The 19834-nt window shown below is 39.2% G+C and overlaps 1 protein-coding gene across 2 annotated transcripts in view; it reads left to right on the top strand.

The window, feature by feature from the left end:
* Positions 1 to 19564, top strand: part of si:dkey-220o5.5 (actin filament-associated protein 1-like 2) — a 29117-nt gene extending 9553 nt beyond the window's left edge. The window contains exons 2-16 of one of the 2 annotated variants that reach the window (XM_067573712.1): positions 918 to 1052; positions 2758 to 2835; positions 2962 to 3023; positions 6908 to 7022; positions 7136 to 7353; positions 8333 to 8512; positions 8616 to 8705; positions 10000 to 10069; positions 11382 to 11632; positions 12818 to 12927; positions 13054 to 13171; positions 14816 to 14903; positions 16482 to 16648; positions 17164 to 17274; positions 18174 to 19564. In XM_067573712.1, the coding sequence (XP_067429813.1) occupies positions 918 to 1052; positions 2758 to 2835; positions 2962 to 3023; positions 6908 to 7022; positions 7136 to 7353; positions 8333 to 8512; positions 8616 to 8705; positions 10000 to 10069; positions 11382 to 11632; positions 12818 to 12927; positions 13054 to 13171; positions 14816 to 14903; positions 16482 to 16648; positions 17164 to 17274; positions 18174 to 18200 (1820 nt within the window). In that variant the 3' untranslated portion in view covers positions 18201 to 19564. Of the gene's footprint in view, positions 1 to 917; positions 1074 to 2757; positions 2836 to 2961; positions 3024 to 6907; positions 7023 to 7135; positions 7354 to 8332; positions 8513 to 8615; positions 8706 to 9999; positions 10070 to 11381; positions 11633 to 12817; positions 12928 to 13053; positions 13172 to 14815; positions 14904 to 16481; positions 16649 to 17163; positions 17275 to 18173 lie in introns of both variants that reach the window. The other variant, XM_067573704.1, reaches the window with a different exon arrangement.
* The last annotated feature ends 270 nt before the right edge of the window (positions 19565 to 19834 follow it).

The raw sequence follows: 19834 nt of genomic DNA, 5'->3' as shown, positions 1-19834 counted from the left end.
AAGTATTCAGATCTCTTACATGTGTAAAAGTACCAATACAACAATGTAAAAATACTCCATTACAAGTAAAAGTCCTGCATGAAAAATCCTACTACAGTAAAAGTACATAAGTATTATGAGCTTGATGTAGTTAAAGTATTGCAATAAAAGTACATAAGTATTATGAGCTTGATGTAGTTAAAGTATTGCAATAAAAGTACATAAGTATTATGAGCTTGATGTAGTTAAAGTATTGCAGTAATAGTAGTGGTTTGGTCCCTCTGACTGATATATTATTATATATGACATCATTAGATTATTAATACTGAAGCCAGTGGTTCCCAACCTAGGGGTCGGGCCCCTCCAAAGGGTCAGCAGATAAATCTGAGGGGTCGTGAGATGATTAATGGGAGAGGAAAGAAGAAAAAACAAAGTTCTGATACACAAATCTGTTTTCAGTTTTTGGACTTTTTCTCTAATCTTTGATTTTTGCTGAAATATTGGATCATTTGAACATTTATTGAAATGAAAGCATGTGAGAAGTTTAGAGGGAAAAATCACTATTTGGTGGAGCTGTTAACAACTCATAGACATGTAAAATGTGACCCCGACTACACACTGCTTTTTGTAAGACGTCAAAAGACAAAAAGGTTGGAAACCACTGGTTTCATCTTTAACAATGTGTTGTATTTTAAAAGCTTGTTATATTATCCATTGTGTCAAATCTTCACCTGAAAAGGAACTAAAGCTGTCAAATAAATGTAGTGGAGTAGAAAGTACAATATTTCCCTCTGACATATAGAAAGTAGCATCACATGGAAATACTCAAGTAAAGTACAAGTACCTCAAAATTATACTGAAGTGCAGTACTTGAGTAAATGTATTTAGTTACGTTCCTCCACTGGTCCAGTTATTAATCTGTCTTCTTCTGTCTCCAGTGCTCGCCAAGCTGATCTGGGACCTGCAGTCCTTCCTGTCTGTTCTGGACTCGGAGAACTTGAGTTACATCGCTCAGGCTCAGAAGAAATCCATCTCAGAGCTGCTGTCCAAGCTGCAAACACCAGACACTCCTGGTAATACTACAACTACCAGTGGTAATACTGCTACTACAACTAATACTGTTACTGTCAATGATACTAGTACTAATACTACTTCTAATACCAGTTATAGAGGAAGTCCTCAGATCTTTTACTTAGTAAAAGTAGCAATACCACAGTGTAAAAATACTCTGTCACAAGTTACATTAAAAAGTTTATCTGAGTAGTATTAGTAAGTAAGTATTATAAGTATTAAAAAGTATTAGTATCAAAACATGCTTAAATGGGACATATTCTGCTTTTTGTGCTTTTCTGTTATTTATGCTGTTCTGATGTTGGGTGTTCAACATGGTTGTAGGAATATTACTACTTTAATAAGATAAAACTTCATATAATCAGGGCACCACCTCTTATAAAGGAAGCTTTAATGTCTGGAGGAAACATTAAAGCTTGAATTTAATTCTTAATTTGTTCAATTCATCGGTCTTATAACCGTTAGTTCTTTTCAAAGCAGTGACCTCTGTTTACTCTGCTCTCTCAAAGACATAATAACAACTTCTTGGGATAAATGGAGACATTTATTATCAGCTAAATGTCTTTAGGATACATGATGAGGCAAAAGACTGAACTCGTTTCAATAAAAGATTAATATATTCGCATATTTGGTCAAAAAAAGAAAGAAAATAGACGCCTTAATAGAAACTGTGTCTTAGCTCATGGGTTTCCTCTGAAGTTATAAGTTTTAAATTCAAATTCACACTGTCTGAATACTTCATGTCACCTTGTAACCAATATATTGTAAAATCAGAAAAACAGTTCAGCGTTATACATTCATCCCATAATAAGTCAAACCTTCCTATCAACATACCAAATATTAACATTCATATTAAAACTTCTCCTGATGTTTAGACATTTAACCTTCATTGATTCAACCTTCTCAAACCATCTACATGTCTACTAGTGAAATAAAGTTTAAAGCAGCAATTATGTGACTATAAGCATCACATATGTAGCGACTAGGGATGTGCAGAGAGCCCAGTATTTGTATTTGTATCTGTATTTGTTGAGGCAGCAAAATCATTTGTATTTGTATTTGAGTAAAAGTGGAAAGAGGCTTAAAAATCCTGTTTTTGTTTTTATTAGGCTTTTAATTTTAGAAAATTAAAGTGTTACAATAAGTGTTCATGAAGCGTGTGTCAGTAGTTCAGCTTTATCTCTGGGGAACTCCCCCGACTCTGGGAGTGATGTCCAAATTAGGAAATGTGCATCATGTAGCAGGTGGATGTGACTCCCCTCACTGAGACCTGCTGATAGACGTCACAGCGGAGCAGAGCAGAGACACTGAGATAGTGATGTAACCGACCTGCACGCTGGTGTTTAACATGGTTTAATTTTCTTCCTGAAAACAAATAATTTTTAAAATATTTGTATGAAACAAATATTCGTAAAAAACCGACTATCTGTGCTTTGCCGAATAATGTATTTGTATTCAGGCACACCCCTAGTAGTGACTAGATAAACTTTCAGAAATGTACTTTCAAATATATATATATATATATTTCCCTCTGAAATGTAATGAAGTACGAGTTTAAAGTAGCATAAAATGGAAACAAAGTATCTGAGTAAATGTTCTTGTTCAGGTGAGTGTGTGAACTAACTTCACTCACCTGGTGATTAATACTGTGGTTGATTAGTCAGAACGCTGATGGATGTTTGTATCCTGTGTTTGTTTTGTTTCCAGTGGAAGATGCTGAATACATGATCATGAGCTGTCTGTCATCATCTCCTAGCAACGAGCTGACAGACACACCTGGGACAGGTAAACAGTCAGACACCGGCAGGAACTCTTTTATATGTTTTTTCTCTTGTTTCAACCTGAACTTTTTTTCTGCTCCACACACAAGAGACACAGTCATGAAAACCTGATTTTTGTTGTTGTTTTCAGAAGGTGTTCGGACCTCTGAGCTGGTCTCAAAGCAGGACCCGTCTGTCTGGCTGAGGAACGGGGTGAGTCAACACACACACACACACACACACACACACACACACACACAGTCAATAGGTTTTAAATATATCATCATATACAGTATCTCGTATATACATACATACTGTATATCACGTATTGTAATCAGTTTGGAGCTCTTTTTAAAATAACATAAAAGTAAAACCCCAAAAAATGCTTTCTCAAAGATTTTTTTGTTTTTTGAGTTTTAAACAAAGTTCCTGTCTGAACCAAACTGAGTGATGTTGAACTTCATGGTTGGCGTCCTGATCTCAGCCTCCTCTAAACATGCTTTCACAGGCCAGAAAAGGTGAAGAAACTCTGCTCTAAACTCTTCTCTCCTCCTAAGGAGGAGCAAAGTTTCACTTCAACTTGACCCGGACTACTTCTGAGTGACGCATCGTTGATTTTATGGTTGCTCATAACTGTGTTCTTATGTTGGAAATCAAGTGTGTTTATGTTTAAAGTTGTTCTGAACGGCCACATTCAAAGGCTGACAGTGAAAAGCCGACAATCAGGAAGGGAGACATGATATATAGTTTAAATACGGGGATAAGACATTCATAGTCTTTGTTGTTCGGGCTCATCGGTGTCAGAAAGTGACGGAAACGGCCGTGAACCACCGCTGCTGATCTGCCGTCAGAAAGGTCCGTCTGACAGACACGTCTGGAGGAGTATAAATCCACCTGATGATTATTCAAAACTAGCTGATACATAAAAACAAAGGTTGACAGTGAAAACTGTGTTTAAGGATGAGTGGATGGTCCACTGATGAAACAGTGGCCACAGTGAAGAGCGGTAAGCTAACGTAAAACTCCCATTTTGACCAAAACTATCCCCAAGAACATGAAGAAGAACCACAAAACTGAAGCAGCTGAAATCTTCTACATCTAGAACTCACTTACACCAGTGTTATCAGCATCACACCTTTTGTGTCCGAGTTTAAGGCGTCACCCTTCATATTAATAGAAATGCTGTTCATGTACAGGAAATCTGTTAAATGGACCTTGAAGATTTGTATTTGAGTACAGCTGCTCCACATGTTGCTTATAATGTGCTTTAGTTCCTCCTTTACTACCAGAAATAAACAGCACAGCTCAGATTCTCTCACAATAACAGCGCTGTTGTCTTTTTCACTTTTTGACCTCATCATATTTCTTCTTGAGGTCAAAGAAAAGTGGTCGAGAAAGAGAAAAAAGCCTTTTTTTTTTAGATGGTTTGGATCCAGCAGCAGCTGAACAGAGCGAACAGGACGAGGTCGGTCTGTGATGTGGGTCAGTAATGACAGACTGAGTCCTCCTGAGGTTTGGGAGGAGACGGCAGAGTGTGTGTGTGTGTGTGTGTGTGTGTGAGGGAGTGACAGGATGTACAGTGTTTACATGTGAGGCCATCTCCTCTCTGTCTGTCGTCCTATTGGCTGAGAGCTCTGCAGAGGGAGGAAGTGGTCACTGATGGCGGCCGATTAGCATCTGGTCTACGTGATGGACGGACAAAACACACACACACACACACAAACACACACACAAACACACACAGGTTTACGTAAGTCACTTTTGGGGTATTTACATAGACTTACATTCATTTCCTGGAGGCTAACACTAACCTTCACCACTGACCCAAAAATCACTGTTTCACCAGTTGGGGTCACAAGTTGCACAAGCCGTCGCCAATTAACTGGTTTTTGTCTGGTTTGTGTCCCTGAAAGTGACTTAGGTCATACCACACACACACACACACACACACACACACACACCAGTCCTGTCTACTGGGAAACTTGTTTGTTCATATGCAACTAATTTACAATCCTGTTTTACATTCGCTGGAAACATTTAGTTCCAGTTCAGTTCAGTAACGTGTCGTTAAGCGTTGAGGAAAGTGAGAGTGTGCAGTTCAGGTCCCGTCTGATCATTCTGAGTCTTAAGACAACAGTCAGGAGTCCGAATGAACAGTGAAATCTGATCCTTTAATGTCCAACTGAAATGTTTTCTTGTCTGCTACGGCAACATATCTGCTCTCTAAATCCTTCCCCTGTCCTGTTTTCTCCTTTGAGGAAGAAATCAGAAACCAAAAGGGAGGAATTTTATATTTTACATTTTTCAGACTTTGCATGAAGCTGCAGCAGCTGAACTCACCAGAAACTCTGCTTCTTTCTGTTATTTCCCTCCAGTCTCTGTTTGTTTGTATGAAGCAGATTCATAAAGAGATTCATGCAAATTTCTTTGCTCAAGTTAAAACATTTTCAACTGGTGCAGATGTGTATTTGCGTCTTTGCATTGACTTATATGTGACCTTAACGTGTCTAAAATTCACTTTGCGTTGTGTCACACAGAAACACGCTCGGTGTGTCTGTTGCTAGTTAGCTTATATCTAATGTCTCAACCCAACCGGTCAAAGCAGATGGCCGCCCACCAAGAGCCGGGGTCTGCTTGAGGTTTCTACCCGTTAAAGGGGAGTTTTTCCTTACCGCTGTCGCCAAGTGCTGCTCATGGGGGAATTGTTGGGTCTCTGTATCTTAAAGAGTATGGTCTTGACCTGCTCTATGTGAAAAGTGCCTTGAGATGACTTCTGTTGTGATATGGCGCTATATAAATAAAAATTGATTGATTGATTGATTGATGTACAGTTGGTGTTTTGGCTGTTTGGGGTGATCCAGCGGTGAAATACATGTGAACACACACGGGCTGAGATGTTTTCTTGTTGGTGCTAGTTAGTGGCCATAGAGTTTACTATATTTACATGAATAATATATGAATACTGTATATAGTACCAGTCAAAAGTTTGGACCCAGCTCCTGTGTGTGTGTGTAGATAATAGGAGTGTGCCCAAATACAAATACATTATTCGGCAAAGCACAAATAGTGTTTTTTTTATGAATATTTGTTTCATACAAATAGTTTAAAAATTATTTGTTTCCGGGAAGAAAAAAAAAAGTCAAATACCAGCGCGCAGGTCAGTTACATCACTATCTCAGTGTCTCTCCTCTGCTCCGCTGTGACGTCTATTAGCAGGTCTCAACGAGGGGAGTCACATCCACCTGCTACATGACGCACATTTCCTAATTTGGACATCAGTCCTGGAGTTGGGGGAGTTCCCCAGAGATAAAGCTGAACTACTGACACACACAAAGCGCTCCCAAGGGAACATTTGAAAGTACATTTCTGAAAGTTTATCTAGTCACTACTAGGGGTGTGCCTGAATACAAATACATTATTCGGCAAAGCACAGATAGTGTTTTTTTACGAATATTTGTTTCATACAAATATTTCAAAAATTATTTGTTTTCAGGAAGAAAATTAAACCATGTTAAACACCAGCGTGCAAGTCGGTTACATCGCTATCTCAGTGTCTCTCCTCTGCTCCGCTGTGATGTCAATCAGCTGATCTCAGTGAGGGGAGTCACATCCACCTGCTACATGATGCACATTTCCTAGTTTGGACATCACTCCCAGAGTTGGGAGTGTTCCCTAGAGATAAAGCTGATCTACTGACACACGCTTCATGAACACTTATTGTAACACTTTAATTTTCTAAAATTAAAAACGTAATAAAAACAAAAACCTGAACACACCTTTATGGTTATATAATATAATGATCCTTCAGATTCTTGGGTCTGTCTGAAGAAATATGAAGAGGACACAATGCTCAATGTCACTGTAATTATTAGACAACAAACGCCATTTTCAAATATCATTTTCTACACAAAGATGTACATTGAACCATTTTTTGCAAATAAAAATGTGAGATAACAGCTGGCTAGCAGTAGAGCTAGCTCAGCTACCCGTGTCAGTCATGTGACCTTCACCCTGCAGGTCGTAGCAGTCCGGCGAGAGTCTCCCGTCCATCTGGAAAGTTTTATTCATGATGAATTAAATGTTTCCTGTGATGTCAGATCCAGGGCCCTGTGGTGCCACCCCTCCCACCAGGAGGTCTAGGAGGTGACGATGATGAAGATACCTACGAGGAGGCAGAACCCTACATACCTGACACGACCACGAGTAACGCAGGTATCTACACACACACACACACACACACACACACACACACACACACACACACAGAAACACATGATTTTTGTAAAAACATTAATAAAAATGTAAATACGTTCTTCTTCCTCCAGATAAGGCGGACTCCGACAGCAGTCACTACGAGTCGTACGGGGAGGAAGATGACGACGAGGAGCACGTGAAGGACCGAGCCCACTACCTCCAATGGAGCGCCTCCCAGCCCTGCCTAAGGCCCGCCCCCGAGTCCCGCCTCTGCGGATACCTGTGGAAGAGGAAGTGGCTCGGACAGTGGACCAAACAGCTGTTCATCATCAGGAACGACGTGTTGCTGGTGAGTATCTTCAGCTGCAGTTCCTCTAACGTCCACCGGAGGCTGCTGTGATGACGCTGTATTGAAGTGAATGGGATAAACCTACATTTTACATTTTACAGACGTCTGTTAGAGACTGTTTGTGTCTTTAATTTGACTCTGTGTGCAATTAAACTCTAAATCAGTGGTTCCCCGAGCCACCCGACCCCCAATATCACCCCCACAGCCTGTATGTACTCAGAAGCTTATCAGTTTTAACAATTTCAGATTATATTATATTAGGCTATATTATATCAATATTAAGTAAAATAATAAAGGCTCATTCAGAATAGAAGCCAACAGCCGCTGTGCAGATTTACAGATTAATCATTTTGCTTAAAATAAACGATGAATACAATTAAATACATTAATATGTTGAATGTATTTCTTTCATTTTCTTCAATTAAAATTAGTTTATATTTATGATGTACAAGGAAAAAATCATGTGAGCTGTTGTTGATGTGGAGAGAAAACAACCTGCGGCTCTGACTGACAGGACGTCTCTCGTCTTGTTTTCATGAGATAACATATATATATAAATATGAATTTGGCAACGTGTGACACCACAGTGTATCCACGTGCACAATGATGGATATCCGTCCTCCACAAGCAGCCAAAAGTCCATTAATCTGTTAGTTTGTTGGACTCAGATTCAGTCTCTGTGTCGAAAGCTGAGATGTTTCAGCTTCTTTGAGCTTTTCTCTTGTGTCAAATCTTTACATCGCTGCTCTGATGGTCACTTCTCTTCTTCTGCTGGACACCTGACTGATGTTTTAAGACACACTGGAAACACTGTGAACCTCCTTTAATTAACAGTCAATTGTTGTTGAGATTATTGTCTCTGTGAAGTGTGAGCAGACAGTCAGCGACGTCCTGCTGAACTAAATAAATTCAAATCTCTGTCAGACAGAAAGCTTGTTTGGTTTTATCTTCCTGACTTCAGTTTGTGTGTGTGTGTCAGTGTTATAAATGTGCTCGGGACCTGCTGCCTCAGCTGGAGTTGAGCCTTCGCGGCTGTCAGCTCGTCTACAAGTCGAAGAGCAACAGGAAGATCCAACACCAGCTCAAACTGGTGCTGCTGGGCTCAGAGACGCTGGTGCTCGGTTACAACAGCTTCCAGCAGGCCGACGAGTGGAGGAAGGTCAGCGCTGAAAACCTCGAACCCGCTCACGCTCCTTTATTAATACTCAGCGTGTTGTTATGAAATGATTCATGTAGTTAAAACGCCGTGTTTGTGTGTGCAGGTGATTGAGGAGGTGAGTGTTGGAGGAGGTGACGTGAAGCCTCGGAGTTCATCGTTTCTGATCAGATCAGACCAGCTGCTGTCCTGCAGGGTGAGACACACACACACACACACACACACACACACACACACACACAAACACACACGCATTCACACACACACACACACACACACACACACACACACACACACGCACACACACACACACACACACACACACACACAAACACACACGAACACACACACACACACACACACACACACACACACACACAAACACACACGAACACACACACACACACACACACACACACACACACACACACACGCACACACACACACACACACACACACACACACACACACACACACACACACACAAACACACACGCATTCACACACACACACACACACACACACACACACACACACACACGCACACACACACACACACACACACACACACACACACACACACACACACACACACATCTTTCCTGGAGACCTTCCATGAGCCTCCACCATTAATTTATGTGCAGGTACGGAAGCCCAGCTGTTCCAAACATGAATACAGAGCACAATCACGCAGAAACTTTGTAACTTTGTATGTTTTGCAGAGCACATGCAAAACATACAAAGTTTGTCAGCACACACACACACCTGATCACACCTGATCACAGGTGATCACAGGTGATCACACCTGATCACAGGTGATCACAGTTGATCACAGGTGATCACAGGTGATCGGCCTTTCGACTGGATCGGCAGATATTCGGAGCACAGCCTCAAAACGCTGCAACATACAGACAAGATCCTGATCAATAGTCGTCCTGTGATCAGTCTGTGTGTAACTTCTCTGCTGGAGCTGATAGTATCAGTGTTTCCAGGCTGTGTCGTTTGTGAGTACGGTGGCTCTGAGTGGTCAAATAACTCTGTAAAGGATTTTCACGGATGCCAAAAAACCGCAGAAAAAAAAAACCTGCTCCGAAAACTTTAATGACGGACGAAACTTTCAGAGTCGGTGTGTAAACGTGGTTGATGCAACGTGACGTCGTTTTTTTTTTTTAATGTGCGACAATTTCAGACGACTTGGTGTGCAAAGACCTTTATAACTGTTTAAGGGCATTTAAAAACTCCTGTAATGCAAATTTACATTTTACATGACACCAACCCGGACCTGGAGGCAGGAATATCTGGGATTTGTGCCACTACAGTGTGTATAATGTGAACAGTTTAGCAACAACAGACCTCAAACAGAAACAACTGGAAAACAACTTTTCACTCTATGTACAGTTTGTTACGGTTTACTGATATAAATGATTCAAACACAGATGTAAAATGTGTGTAAATGTGAGATGTGTGTGTTTGTTGTCTGATCTCTTCAGTCCAGTACAGTCCAGTCTGACTCTGAGGAGGAGAAACCTTCAGCTCACTGCAGCTTCAACAAGAACAAAGGTACCGAAACATTTACCATCAGAAGCCCAAAATACAAAAAATTAACCTAGAAATGTGAATAAGACGTCAACGTGTTCTCTTTTCATCCAGTCTTTGCTTTCAACTCTTGTTTAGAGCTGCAAAAATTGGTCAATTAATTAGATTAGTGATTTTAATAACTGAATAATCATTCAATCAATCAATTAATTGTTTCAATTGTCCAAATTCTCTGATTCAGCTTCTGAGATGTGAATATTTTCTGGTGTCTTTAGTCTCTTTGACAGTAAACTGAAGATCTTTGAGTTGACATTTGAGGACGTCGTCTTCGGGAAACATTTCTGACATTTTATAAAACAAACAACTAATTGATTAATGAAGAAAATAATCATTAGTCGCAGCTCTAAAAATGCCAAAAATATTTGCTGGTTTCAGCTTCTCTCATGTGATGATTTAATGTTCTCTTTGTCATATATGATGATGATGAAGTGAATATTTTGGGTTTTGAACTGTTGGTTGAACAATAAAAAGATATATGAAGATTTTTCAATTTTTCAATATTTCTGCCATTTTATAGACATAATGATGAATCGAGGAAATAACCGGACGATTAACTGATGATGAAAATAATCATTAGTTGCAGCTCAGTTCTGTCATGTTTGAATAAAGCTGTAAGTGACATTAAAGGACGGTCTTAAACCAGCAGTCAGGTGTCCATAGTAACAGTGAAAGAGGTTTTCCTCGCTGTAATCATTCCTCCTGTTCATACTGGATATTAAAAGATCCTTCAAATGTGCTTTCAATGGAAGTGATGGAGGATAAAATCCACAGTGTGTCCACACAGTCATTTAAAAGTCTGTGTGAAGCTTCTATTCAGCTTCAGCAGTCTGAGTTAGTCATATCAAGTGGATATCTGACACATTTACAGTCTTTTTAGCATCAAATTCCCTCTTTGTGTTTCCTCGGACAGTGTTTCCCTGTTGAGCTGCAGGTGGAAGTATAGTAACAAAAAGAGGAACTTTGGCACTAAAAAGACTGTAACGTTGAAAGATGTTTTGTTGTTTAAAGACAGGATTCAAAAACTGTGTCCAGGAGACAAAAAATATCACTTTAACAAAGAGATGAAGCCAGAAATTTTACTTATTTTGTGTCTGAAAAGAGCTTAAAGTTTCAAGTTTAAAACTGTTTGTAATGTAAAGATGAAGAAACTACTAGTACACATGCAAAACCATAAAAACACTGATAATTTCCTGTAATATAATTACAGTTATAAGAGGCTGCTGAAACTGAAGTGATATTAGAGTGACCTCTGACCTCTGGCGTGGCTGATTGACAGGCTTCCTGAACGTGCTGATGAACTGTCAGTGGCAGAGTTTACTGTGTCAGGTGGAGTCGGGGCTCCTCAACATGTTCGCAGAGGAAGAGGAGGAGGAGGAGGAGGAGGAGGAGGAACGGGAGGTGAGGAGGGAGCGGTCGCCTCAGTACACCGTCCAGCTCCGAGGATGCGAGGTCCGAGCCGGACCCGACACCGACCACTCCTACAGGATCACACTGAGCATGCTCGGTGACCAGGTGGCCGTGCTGGAGGTGAGTCAGGAGAGAAGAAAGTACCAATACAGTAAAAGTACATAAGTATTATGAGCTTGATGTAGTTAAAGTATTGCAGTAAAAGTACATAAGTATTATGAGCTTGATGTAGTTAAAGTATTGCAGTAAAAGTACATAAGTATTATGAGCTTGATGTAGTTAAAGTATTGCAGTAAAAGTACATAAGTATTATGAGCTTGATGTAGTTAAAGTATTGCAGTAAAAGTACATAAGTATTATGAGCTTGATGTAGTTAAAGTATTGCAGTAAAAGTACATAAGTATTATGAGCTTGATGTAGTTAAAGTATTGCAGTAAAAGTACATAAGTATTATGAGCTTGATGTAGTTAAAGTATTGCAGTAAAAGTACATAAGTATTATGAGCTTGATGTAGTTAAAGTATTGCAGTAAAAGTACATAAGTATTATGAGCTTGATGTAGTTAAAGTATTGCAGTAAAAGTAGTGGTTTGGTCCCTCTGACTGATATATTATTATATGTGACATCATTAGATTATTAATAGTGAAGCATCAGTGTTAGAGCAGCATGTTACTGTTGTAGCTGCTGGAGGTGGAGCTAGTTTACACTACTTTATATACAGTTAGCTAGTTTAGTCCAGTGGTTCCCAACCTAGGGGTCGGGCCCCTCCAAAGGGTCAGCAGATAAATCTGAGGGGTCGTGAGATGATTAATGGGAGAGGAAAGAAGAAAAAACAAAGTTTAGTTTTTGGACTTTTTCTCTAATCTTTGATTTTTGCTGAAATATTGGATCATTTGAACATTTATTGAAATGAAAGCATGTGAGAAGTTTAGAGGGAAAAATCACTATTTGGTGGAGCTGTTAACAACTCATAGACATTTGAAATGTGACCCCGACTACACACTGCTTTTTGTAAGACGTCAAAAGCCAAAAAGGTTGGAAACCACTGGTTTCATCTTTAACAATGTGTTGTATTTTAAAAGCTTGTTATATTATCCATTGTGTCAAATCTTCATCTGAAAAGTAACTAAAGCTGTCAAATAAATGTAGTGGAGTAGAAAGTACAATATTTCCCTCTGAAATGTAGAAAGTAGCATCACATGGAAATACTCAAGTAAAGTACAAATACCCTTAAACTGTACTTCAGTACAGTACTTGTGTAAATGTATTTAGTTACTTTCCATCACTGAACTGAATCGTGTTTCAGGTCAGTAGTTCGGGTGAGAAGGAGCGATGGCTGCAGCTGCTGCGGGACGGAGCTGCCAATCATAGTCACCATGACAACAGCACACCGGCGCACACAGGTGGAGCTCTCAGGTAAACACGTCATCCTCCATCTGCTCTTCACTCACACGGCAGCGTGTTGTCATGGTGACGGAGGAGCGATCAACATGACTTCTTCTTCTTCTTCTGTAGTGAGTATGTTTTTGTTTCCGTCCTCAGTGGGCTGCAGACGCGGAGGTTTCCCACCTCCAACACCTACATGGACGACCCCTTCAGTCTGGGTGGAACAGGCCGAGACCAGCCCATCTACTCCAACACCTCCATACTGGAGCACATGGTACGACCCGCCAGCAAAGCACGTTATTACTAATATTACACGTTATTAATGAGAGGAGCTCACAGTCCACGCTCGACTCAAAAACAGGATTTCAAAGGAGGAGGGAACGTGCTCCTCTTCCTCCTTTTTTGTTCGTCTCACTTTTCCAGTTTCAATTTGATGTCATCACTAAAATCTCTGTAAACAATCTTCTGACTGTGCAGGAGCCAAAACCCAGATAAGAGAAGAAGAAGAGCTGATCAACATGTTCATAAACTCATCTGAGTCTCTCAGCGTTTAAGCTTTAGAAGCTGCAGCAAGTTCTTACTCATTTATTTTACAATGTTGTCATAATGAGTTATGTACCAGATTTATATCCGATTATATTTAAATAAATACTAATCAGGGAAACAGTTAACACATGTTTTAGTCTTTTAAAAGATGTTAAACTGACTATAAACTACTAAACCTGAAGTGAAAGTCAAGTCAATAAGTAGCTGTGGCTGTGATTATCAATCAGATTTACATCAGTAAGTTCTCATTATCCTTTAGTTTCATTTATTGATAAAAATGTCCAGAAGTTTCCATTATTTAATATGAAACTATAGAAACCTTCTCTAAACCTAAAATAAATAAGATACTAGATATTAAAGCTATAATATGTAATTATTCCACATTAAAATGTCTAAAAACAACTAGACCTGTGTTATATATGTTGTTGAGTTGTGTTCTTACATTCAAACTCAGATAAATCTGTAATTTAATCAAAGTAACGGACCGTTTCATTTGGTCGCCTGTCGATGGCGTCATACCTCCTCTACCAAAGAGTAAACACGCACCAGATGCATACGGCGGCGCTGTGTTTGTCCGCTACAATGGCGTCTACCAAAGAGTAACTTACACACATACAAGATAATACATCGGCGTTGTGGTTCTTCCACACAAACTGTTATAAATGGACTTTTATTCAGTTTTAAGCCACATTTTCATGATAAATTTAGGTGGTTTTTAACTATATCTTTTAGCTGGAAGAAGGATTTTAATCATTGGACGTCTGGATCTTAAGTTATCAGAGAAATAAACTGGACAAACGTTAGCAGCAGCTCGGCTAACAGCCCCTCCAGGAAGGCCGGTGGTCACCAAACAGCTTAATGACTTAATAACAGCTTTATTCAGTGTTTTTACCTGTAATCTCCGGGTCCGTTTGTTCTGGAGAGGAGGAGACCTCTGCAGGTAAAAACATCCTGAATGATGAACACTGGAGTAATACTATCCCGCTGAAACTGGTTGTTTAACAACAAAGACAACAACTCCCATGATCCCTTGCTACTTCACACCGTCATCACACTCCGTCTGTTGTTGTTGTTTTGACTGAGACGCGGCTGAAATTACATGTTGTGCGTTTAAGTCAAACTCTTTGTATTTATATATGTATAAGTTTTACTCTGATTTTACTCACAAAGAACAAAATATGGACTTGCATCAAGATTATGAAATATTCTTATAATTTTGGTATTATTTTAATAGGTCCTAACTTTTATTTTTTTTCCTGGCAAGAATGGGCTTCCGTACTACACACACTGATTTTACACACTAGTGTTTTACAGTAAATGTGAGGATTTATCTGTGATAAACTGTTTGATCGGTGTTTGTCTGGACTTTCAGCTGCACAGCTCTCAGGATTCAGTTCACCGCAGCTCGATATCGTCCAGAGACTCGGTGACCTACAGCAACACCGTCTTCACCAGCCACAGTGAGTCTCATCACTTTAATGACTTCTTCACTTTACAGACGAGTCAGACTCAACCTGAAGCTCCAGCAGACGTTTAAGTTCAAACTCCGAAGTGCAGATTTATGCTTCACTAAATTAAAAGTCTGAGCCATTTAGATTAACAAGTAAACAAGGTAACCTGACCTGAAACTTTACATTTCACAGGTAAAACACAACCAACCTCAAATGACTAAATGTTACTCTGATAACATCAGACACTGCATGAATACTAATTCAAAAAACACATATTTCTGCAGGTATGCAGATAGAAATAAAACAAAGTCACACCTACATTCACAAAGGATTGGAAATCAAGGTTATTTCATCTTTTGGGGAAGTTGGTTGCTTCTTATTGGAGACTGTTTCAACCGATTTACACGTTACTGAATTTTTACTAGTAAAGACATTTCTTAAAGGACACATATTCTGCACATTTCCAGCTCTATATTTATATTCTGGGGCTTTACCTCCTTATTTATCTTCTACTGGTCCTTTATGCAGCCCCTCAGTTCAGCCTCTGTCTGAAACAGGCCGTTTTAGCTCCTGTCTCTTTAAGGCCCCGCCTCCTGATGAGCCCACTCTGTTCTGATTGGTCAGCTTTCAGGAAGCTTCCTCCGGCTCTGGAGGCTACGTAAACAAACTATAGTAGCAGGATTTCACTTCTTTTTCTCCTTCTTTACTCCAAATGTCAACTTCTCAAATCCATCCGTACATGTTGGAGCTGAACAACACATGGAAACACCTTAGCAACCACCTTAGCAACAACCTTAGCAACCATCTTAACAACCAGGGCTACAAAACGGACAGCCATTTATATCAGCTCATCAGCAAGGTAGCAAAAAAGTCTCAAATGAGGCGTTCAAAGCGAGTTGAAGCCCTGACTTTTGACTTGCAGGCAGCACATCTACATCCGACATCAGAACAGGAAATAAATAACAGAAAACCACAAAAAGTAGAATTTGTCCCCTTTAAGTTTTAGTAAATCACTAGTTTGAAAGTCGTTAGAGTCACTAAGAGAGACTTGTGACGGATTTACGATCAGCTGGTGAAACAGTCCTGAACTTCATGAGAACGTGCAAACACAGCGGCATCACGTGAGAAAACCCTGATATCCATAACAGTAACAAAAACAAACTTTTCAGGCGTGATTTTGTCATGAATTGTTGTTATTTACATTTTGGGTAAACCCAGTGTTCCTTTGGTATTTCCTACATTTCCCAGTTTGCCTTTTGACAACAAATAAACGGGTTGGTTTTGGTCTTTGGTGGATTTCTGTCTGCATGCTTTTTGAACATCTGTGGAAAGAAGAAGAAGCCTCGCTCTTTTATTTTGAAGAACTGACGATAAAACCATTAACACACAAATGTACAGTGATATTATTATTATTATTATTATAGTTTTACATAAGAAATTGTGGGAACAAAACTCTTCGCACTCTAGAATACCAAATTATTTTATCTCTGAGTTGCAGTGATTTGCTCTTCTTTCTTCTTCTATATGTTAAATTATACATTATATTATATAATCATAGAAATGTTAACGTGCTGCCGTGTGTTTCAGACAGGAAGGTGGGTGAAGTGGAGCGAGGCGTTCAGAAGCTCGAGCTGACCGGGAAGAAGGGGGTGCAGCTGAGGGCGGGGTCAGAGATCAACCTGGCGTCTGCTGGGAAGCAAAACAAACGCACCTCTTTCAGACAGTCGCTGGCTGTCTGCAGTGAGCGCGCTCAGGTAGGTGACAGAAATAATACAAACACATCATATCCTATAATCATAAAACATCATCTGAACTCACCGTTAATCAATCAGTAATTCTACATTATTGACTTTATGCATCTGTTCCATTTCCTGTTCATTCTTTTAACTTCCTGTTTTTATCGCTGCTGTAATAAATACAATTAAAAAGTTGCAGTGCTAATGAGTTCACACAGCCTGCTACACATTTCTCAATGTTAGTCAATTAATTAATTAGTCCATGAGCAGAAAATTAACCCCCAACTATTTTAATTTGGTTTGTTTTTGTTTGATTTGAATTGTTTAAATCATTTTTCAAGCAAAAAAAACCCAAACATTTCTTGTTTCAGATTCTTTAAACAGCCACAGAAAACTGGACTGTGTGTAATAGTTTAATTAACTTAATGAGTCTCCACTTTGCACTCAGACATCATAACATCATGTATATTATGAGCTGCACTCTGGGTTTGACTGTAACCTCCGCTGGTCTCTGCCTGTCTCTGCTGGTCCAGGCAGGTTTCCTAAGTCCTCTGCTGCGACGGACGGCCTCGGCTAAAACCTCTCTGAAACGAGCTCCTTCGGCGCTGTTCATCGAGCACGGAAAGGTTTTCCAGAGGAGGAAGGTCAGACTCACAAAATAACTGACTGCTTTTAGATCAGTTCTGTCATCAATAAATCTGTAGATCAGATAGATAATCTATCAGTCAACTTCAGTCCACCACTTTGGTCCCGACTGAAACATCTCAGCAGAGCTCATGATGACGTACAAAGGTTCAGTTTGAGAGAAGACACAATGCAGGAGGAGTCTTATGTACGCTAATGTATTAAGCATTAATGGTATCTTTAATTAATCTACCTTATGTGTCTTTTAGATTGTTGGTTTTGAGCTCTTTGGTATCATATTTTGTCTGATAGAAAACAACAGCTGCATATAAACATTATTTCTATGCATTACTTGTAACGGGTATAGGATGGACCCAATAGCAGCACAAATGACACTGGTATAAACTTAGTAGTCTTTATTTCACACGATGTCAAGGCAATATTAGCACGGTCGGAGAAACACAGTTCTAATGAGTATGGCTCCACCGGAAATTGAACCCCGATCTTCCACTCCCACAGCGGACAAAGACCAGGGAACAGGCAGGCAGAACTCAGAGTCAGGGACAGAAGGCTGGTGGGTTTACCGGGGCAGAGACGAGGAGCGATGGTCGAAGACAAGCTGATCAGAAACCAGGAGGCAGTCCAGTGAAGAAAGCAAGATGACTTAGCATAGTAGCGTAGACAATCTGACAAGGAGGGAGTGGGCCGAGGCAGCTTATATACTGGCTTGATTGCAGATGATGAGCAGGTGGGGGCGCCAGGTGAAGGTGGTTGAACTAATGAGGGGTGTGTCAGAGCAGAGAGTGAGACTGAATGATTGGATGATTCCCACAGCAACAGGTGAGGGGGAGAGCAGACTCTGACATTACTTGATATTCTGTACATCCGTTAACCAGTTTACTGCTGACTGGTTTTACAGGAATGGGAGACCAAAGCTGCTGCTTGACAGCGACCGTCCAGTCATCACACGCCAGCGCCGACAATCTGATGTGGAATCATTTTAAACTGACAAACTTTATGTTGTTTTTTTTTTAAAACATACGTGTCCATGTTGACATTTCCATGACTGCTGTGACCAACAGTGACTCAACCTTTAACCATCTGAGTGTAGAAACAATGATTCTTTATGTGACAGCCACTAAAAACAAAAGAGCACAAACATATCATCAATCATAGCATCAATATTAAAAACTAATTTTCAAAATAAGAGTAGCTGAAAATAAAGAAGAGCATCTGTGAGTCAAAACCAGGTTTGAAAAAGGTGAAAAATACTTTATAACGTGTAAAAATCAGGTATTTATTATCTATAGTTTACAGCTAAATGTTTTTAATATTACATTATGTTGTATTAACGACCAAAGTTGTCACCAAAACCAAGAAAACACAGTCTCGTGTGTTACTGTAAAGGAATATTTCCACATTTTCAGATATGCAGAAATTAAACACACAAACACTAATTTATTAAACTTTTCAGTTTATTTCTTAATCTGATTTATTTTTTAGTCCAATTTAAGGTTTTTTATATTTCATATTTTAAACAACACTTTAGTTTTTAATAAGATCAGATGTATCACACTGATACAACGGTACAGAAAAAACCCTTTAAACTCACGGTTGTTCTCACAGAAACGTTTTTCCAAATGAGCCAGTTGTTTTTCCTTCATTAAAGCCGCTCAGATGAACTAAAACTGTGCAAAAAAAATTCACAATTAAAACTCTTTTTCGGCAGCTTTATGAAGCATCAACATCCTACCAGTCCCAGAAAGCATCACTGTAAGAAACAACCAATCAGAGACCTTTTAGATTGTGTTGCCATGGAGCCGACGGTGAAGTTAGAAGTTGATGTTTGTAGAATTTGTTGGATAAGTTTTGATCAATGTTACTTTTGGTTTTTGGATCATTTCGTTTCATTTGGCTCAGAGTTTTGTTTTAACTTAATGATATTTAACGTTTTCTAGCATGTGAGCTATCAGTAAATGTTTTAGTTATCCAAAGAATGACGGGTTTTTATAATATAATGACATTATTGAAAAAAAAAAGGAAGAAGCTGTAAACATTAAAACAAATCAGAATTGTGAATTTTCAGTAGCACATTTGTTTTTTTTTTAAAGGATTTAGTTTTGTATTGTTTTCTTTAATCCCACATGGACTCTTTGATGTTATTTTGTCATTGAATAAGTTTTGTATCTGTTTTCACCGTGTACTTACCAGCACAATGTCATCATTTACATATGATTACTTTATTGATTTATGTTTATTACCATGACTTTCACTTATTTGTATCAGTTTTTTTTTTTCATATTTACTGTATTTTATACTCAGGTGAATGTTTCTTTTTCAGTTTTTAATTAAACACTGATCTGTAAAATTATTTTATTAAAATGTTTTTTTTTTACCTTAATCAGTTTTGTTGTTTTTTGTCACCCAGTGCAGCGATGTGACTCACTGACGAGTTTTTAATAGTTTTTAATAGTTTAAGATATATCAGGTTTTAATACACACACAATTCATTGTTGGTTTGGATCCAAACATGAGGAAAAATATATAAAATCTCCGGACTGATCCTTTAAACAGCTCCCT

Source organism: Thunnus thynnus, chromosome 2, assembly GCF_963924715.1.
Source record: "Thunnus thynnus chromosome 2, fThuThy2.1, whole genome shotgun sequence".
NCBI classification, from domain to species: domain Eukaryota; kingdom Metazoa; phylum Chordata; class Actinopteri; order Scombriformes; family Scombridae; genus Thunnus; species Thunnus thynnus.
Note: the sequence above shows the minus strand (reverse complement) of the source record. Positions and strands in the feature narration are given on the sequence as shown.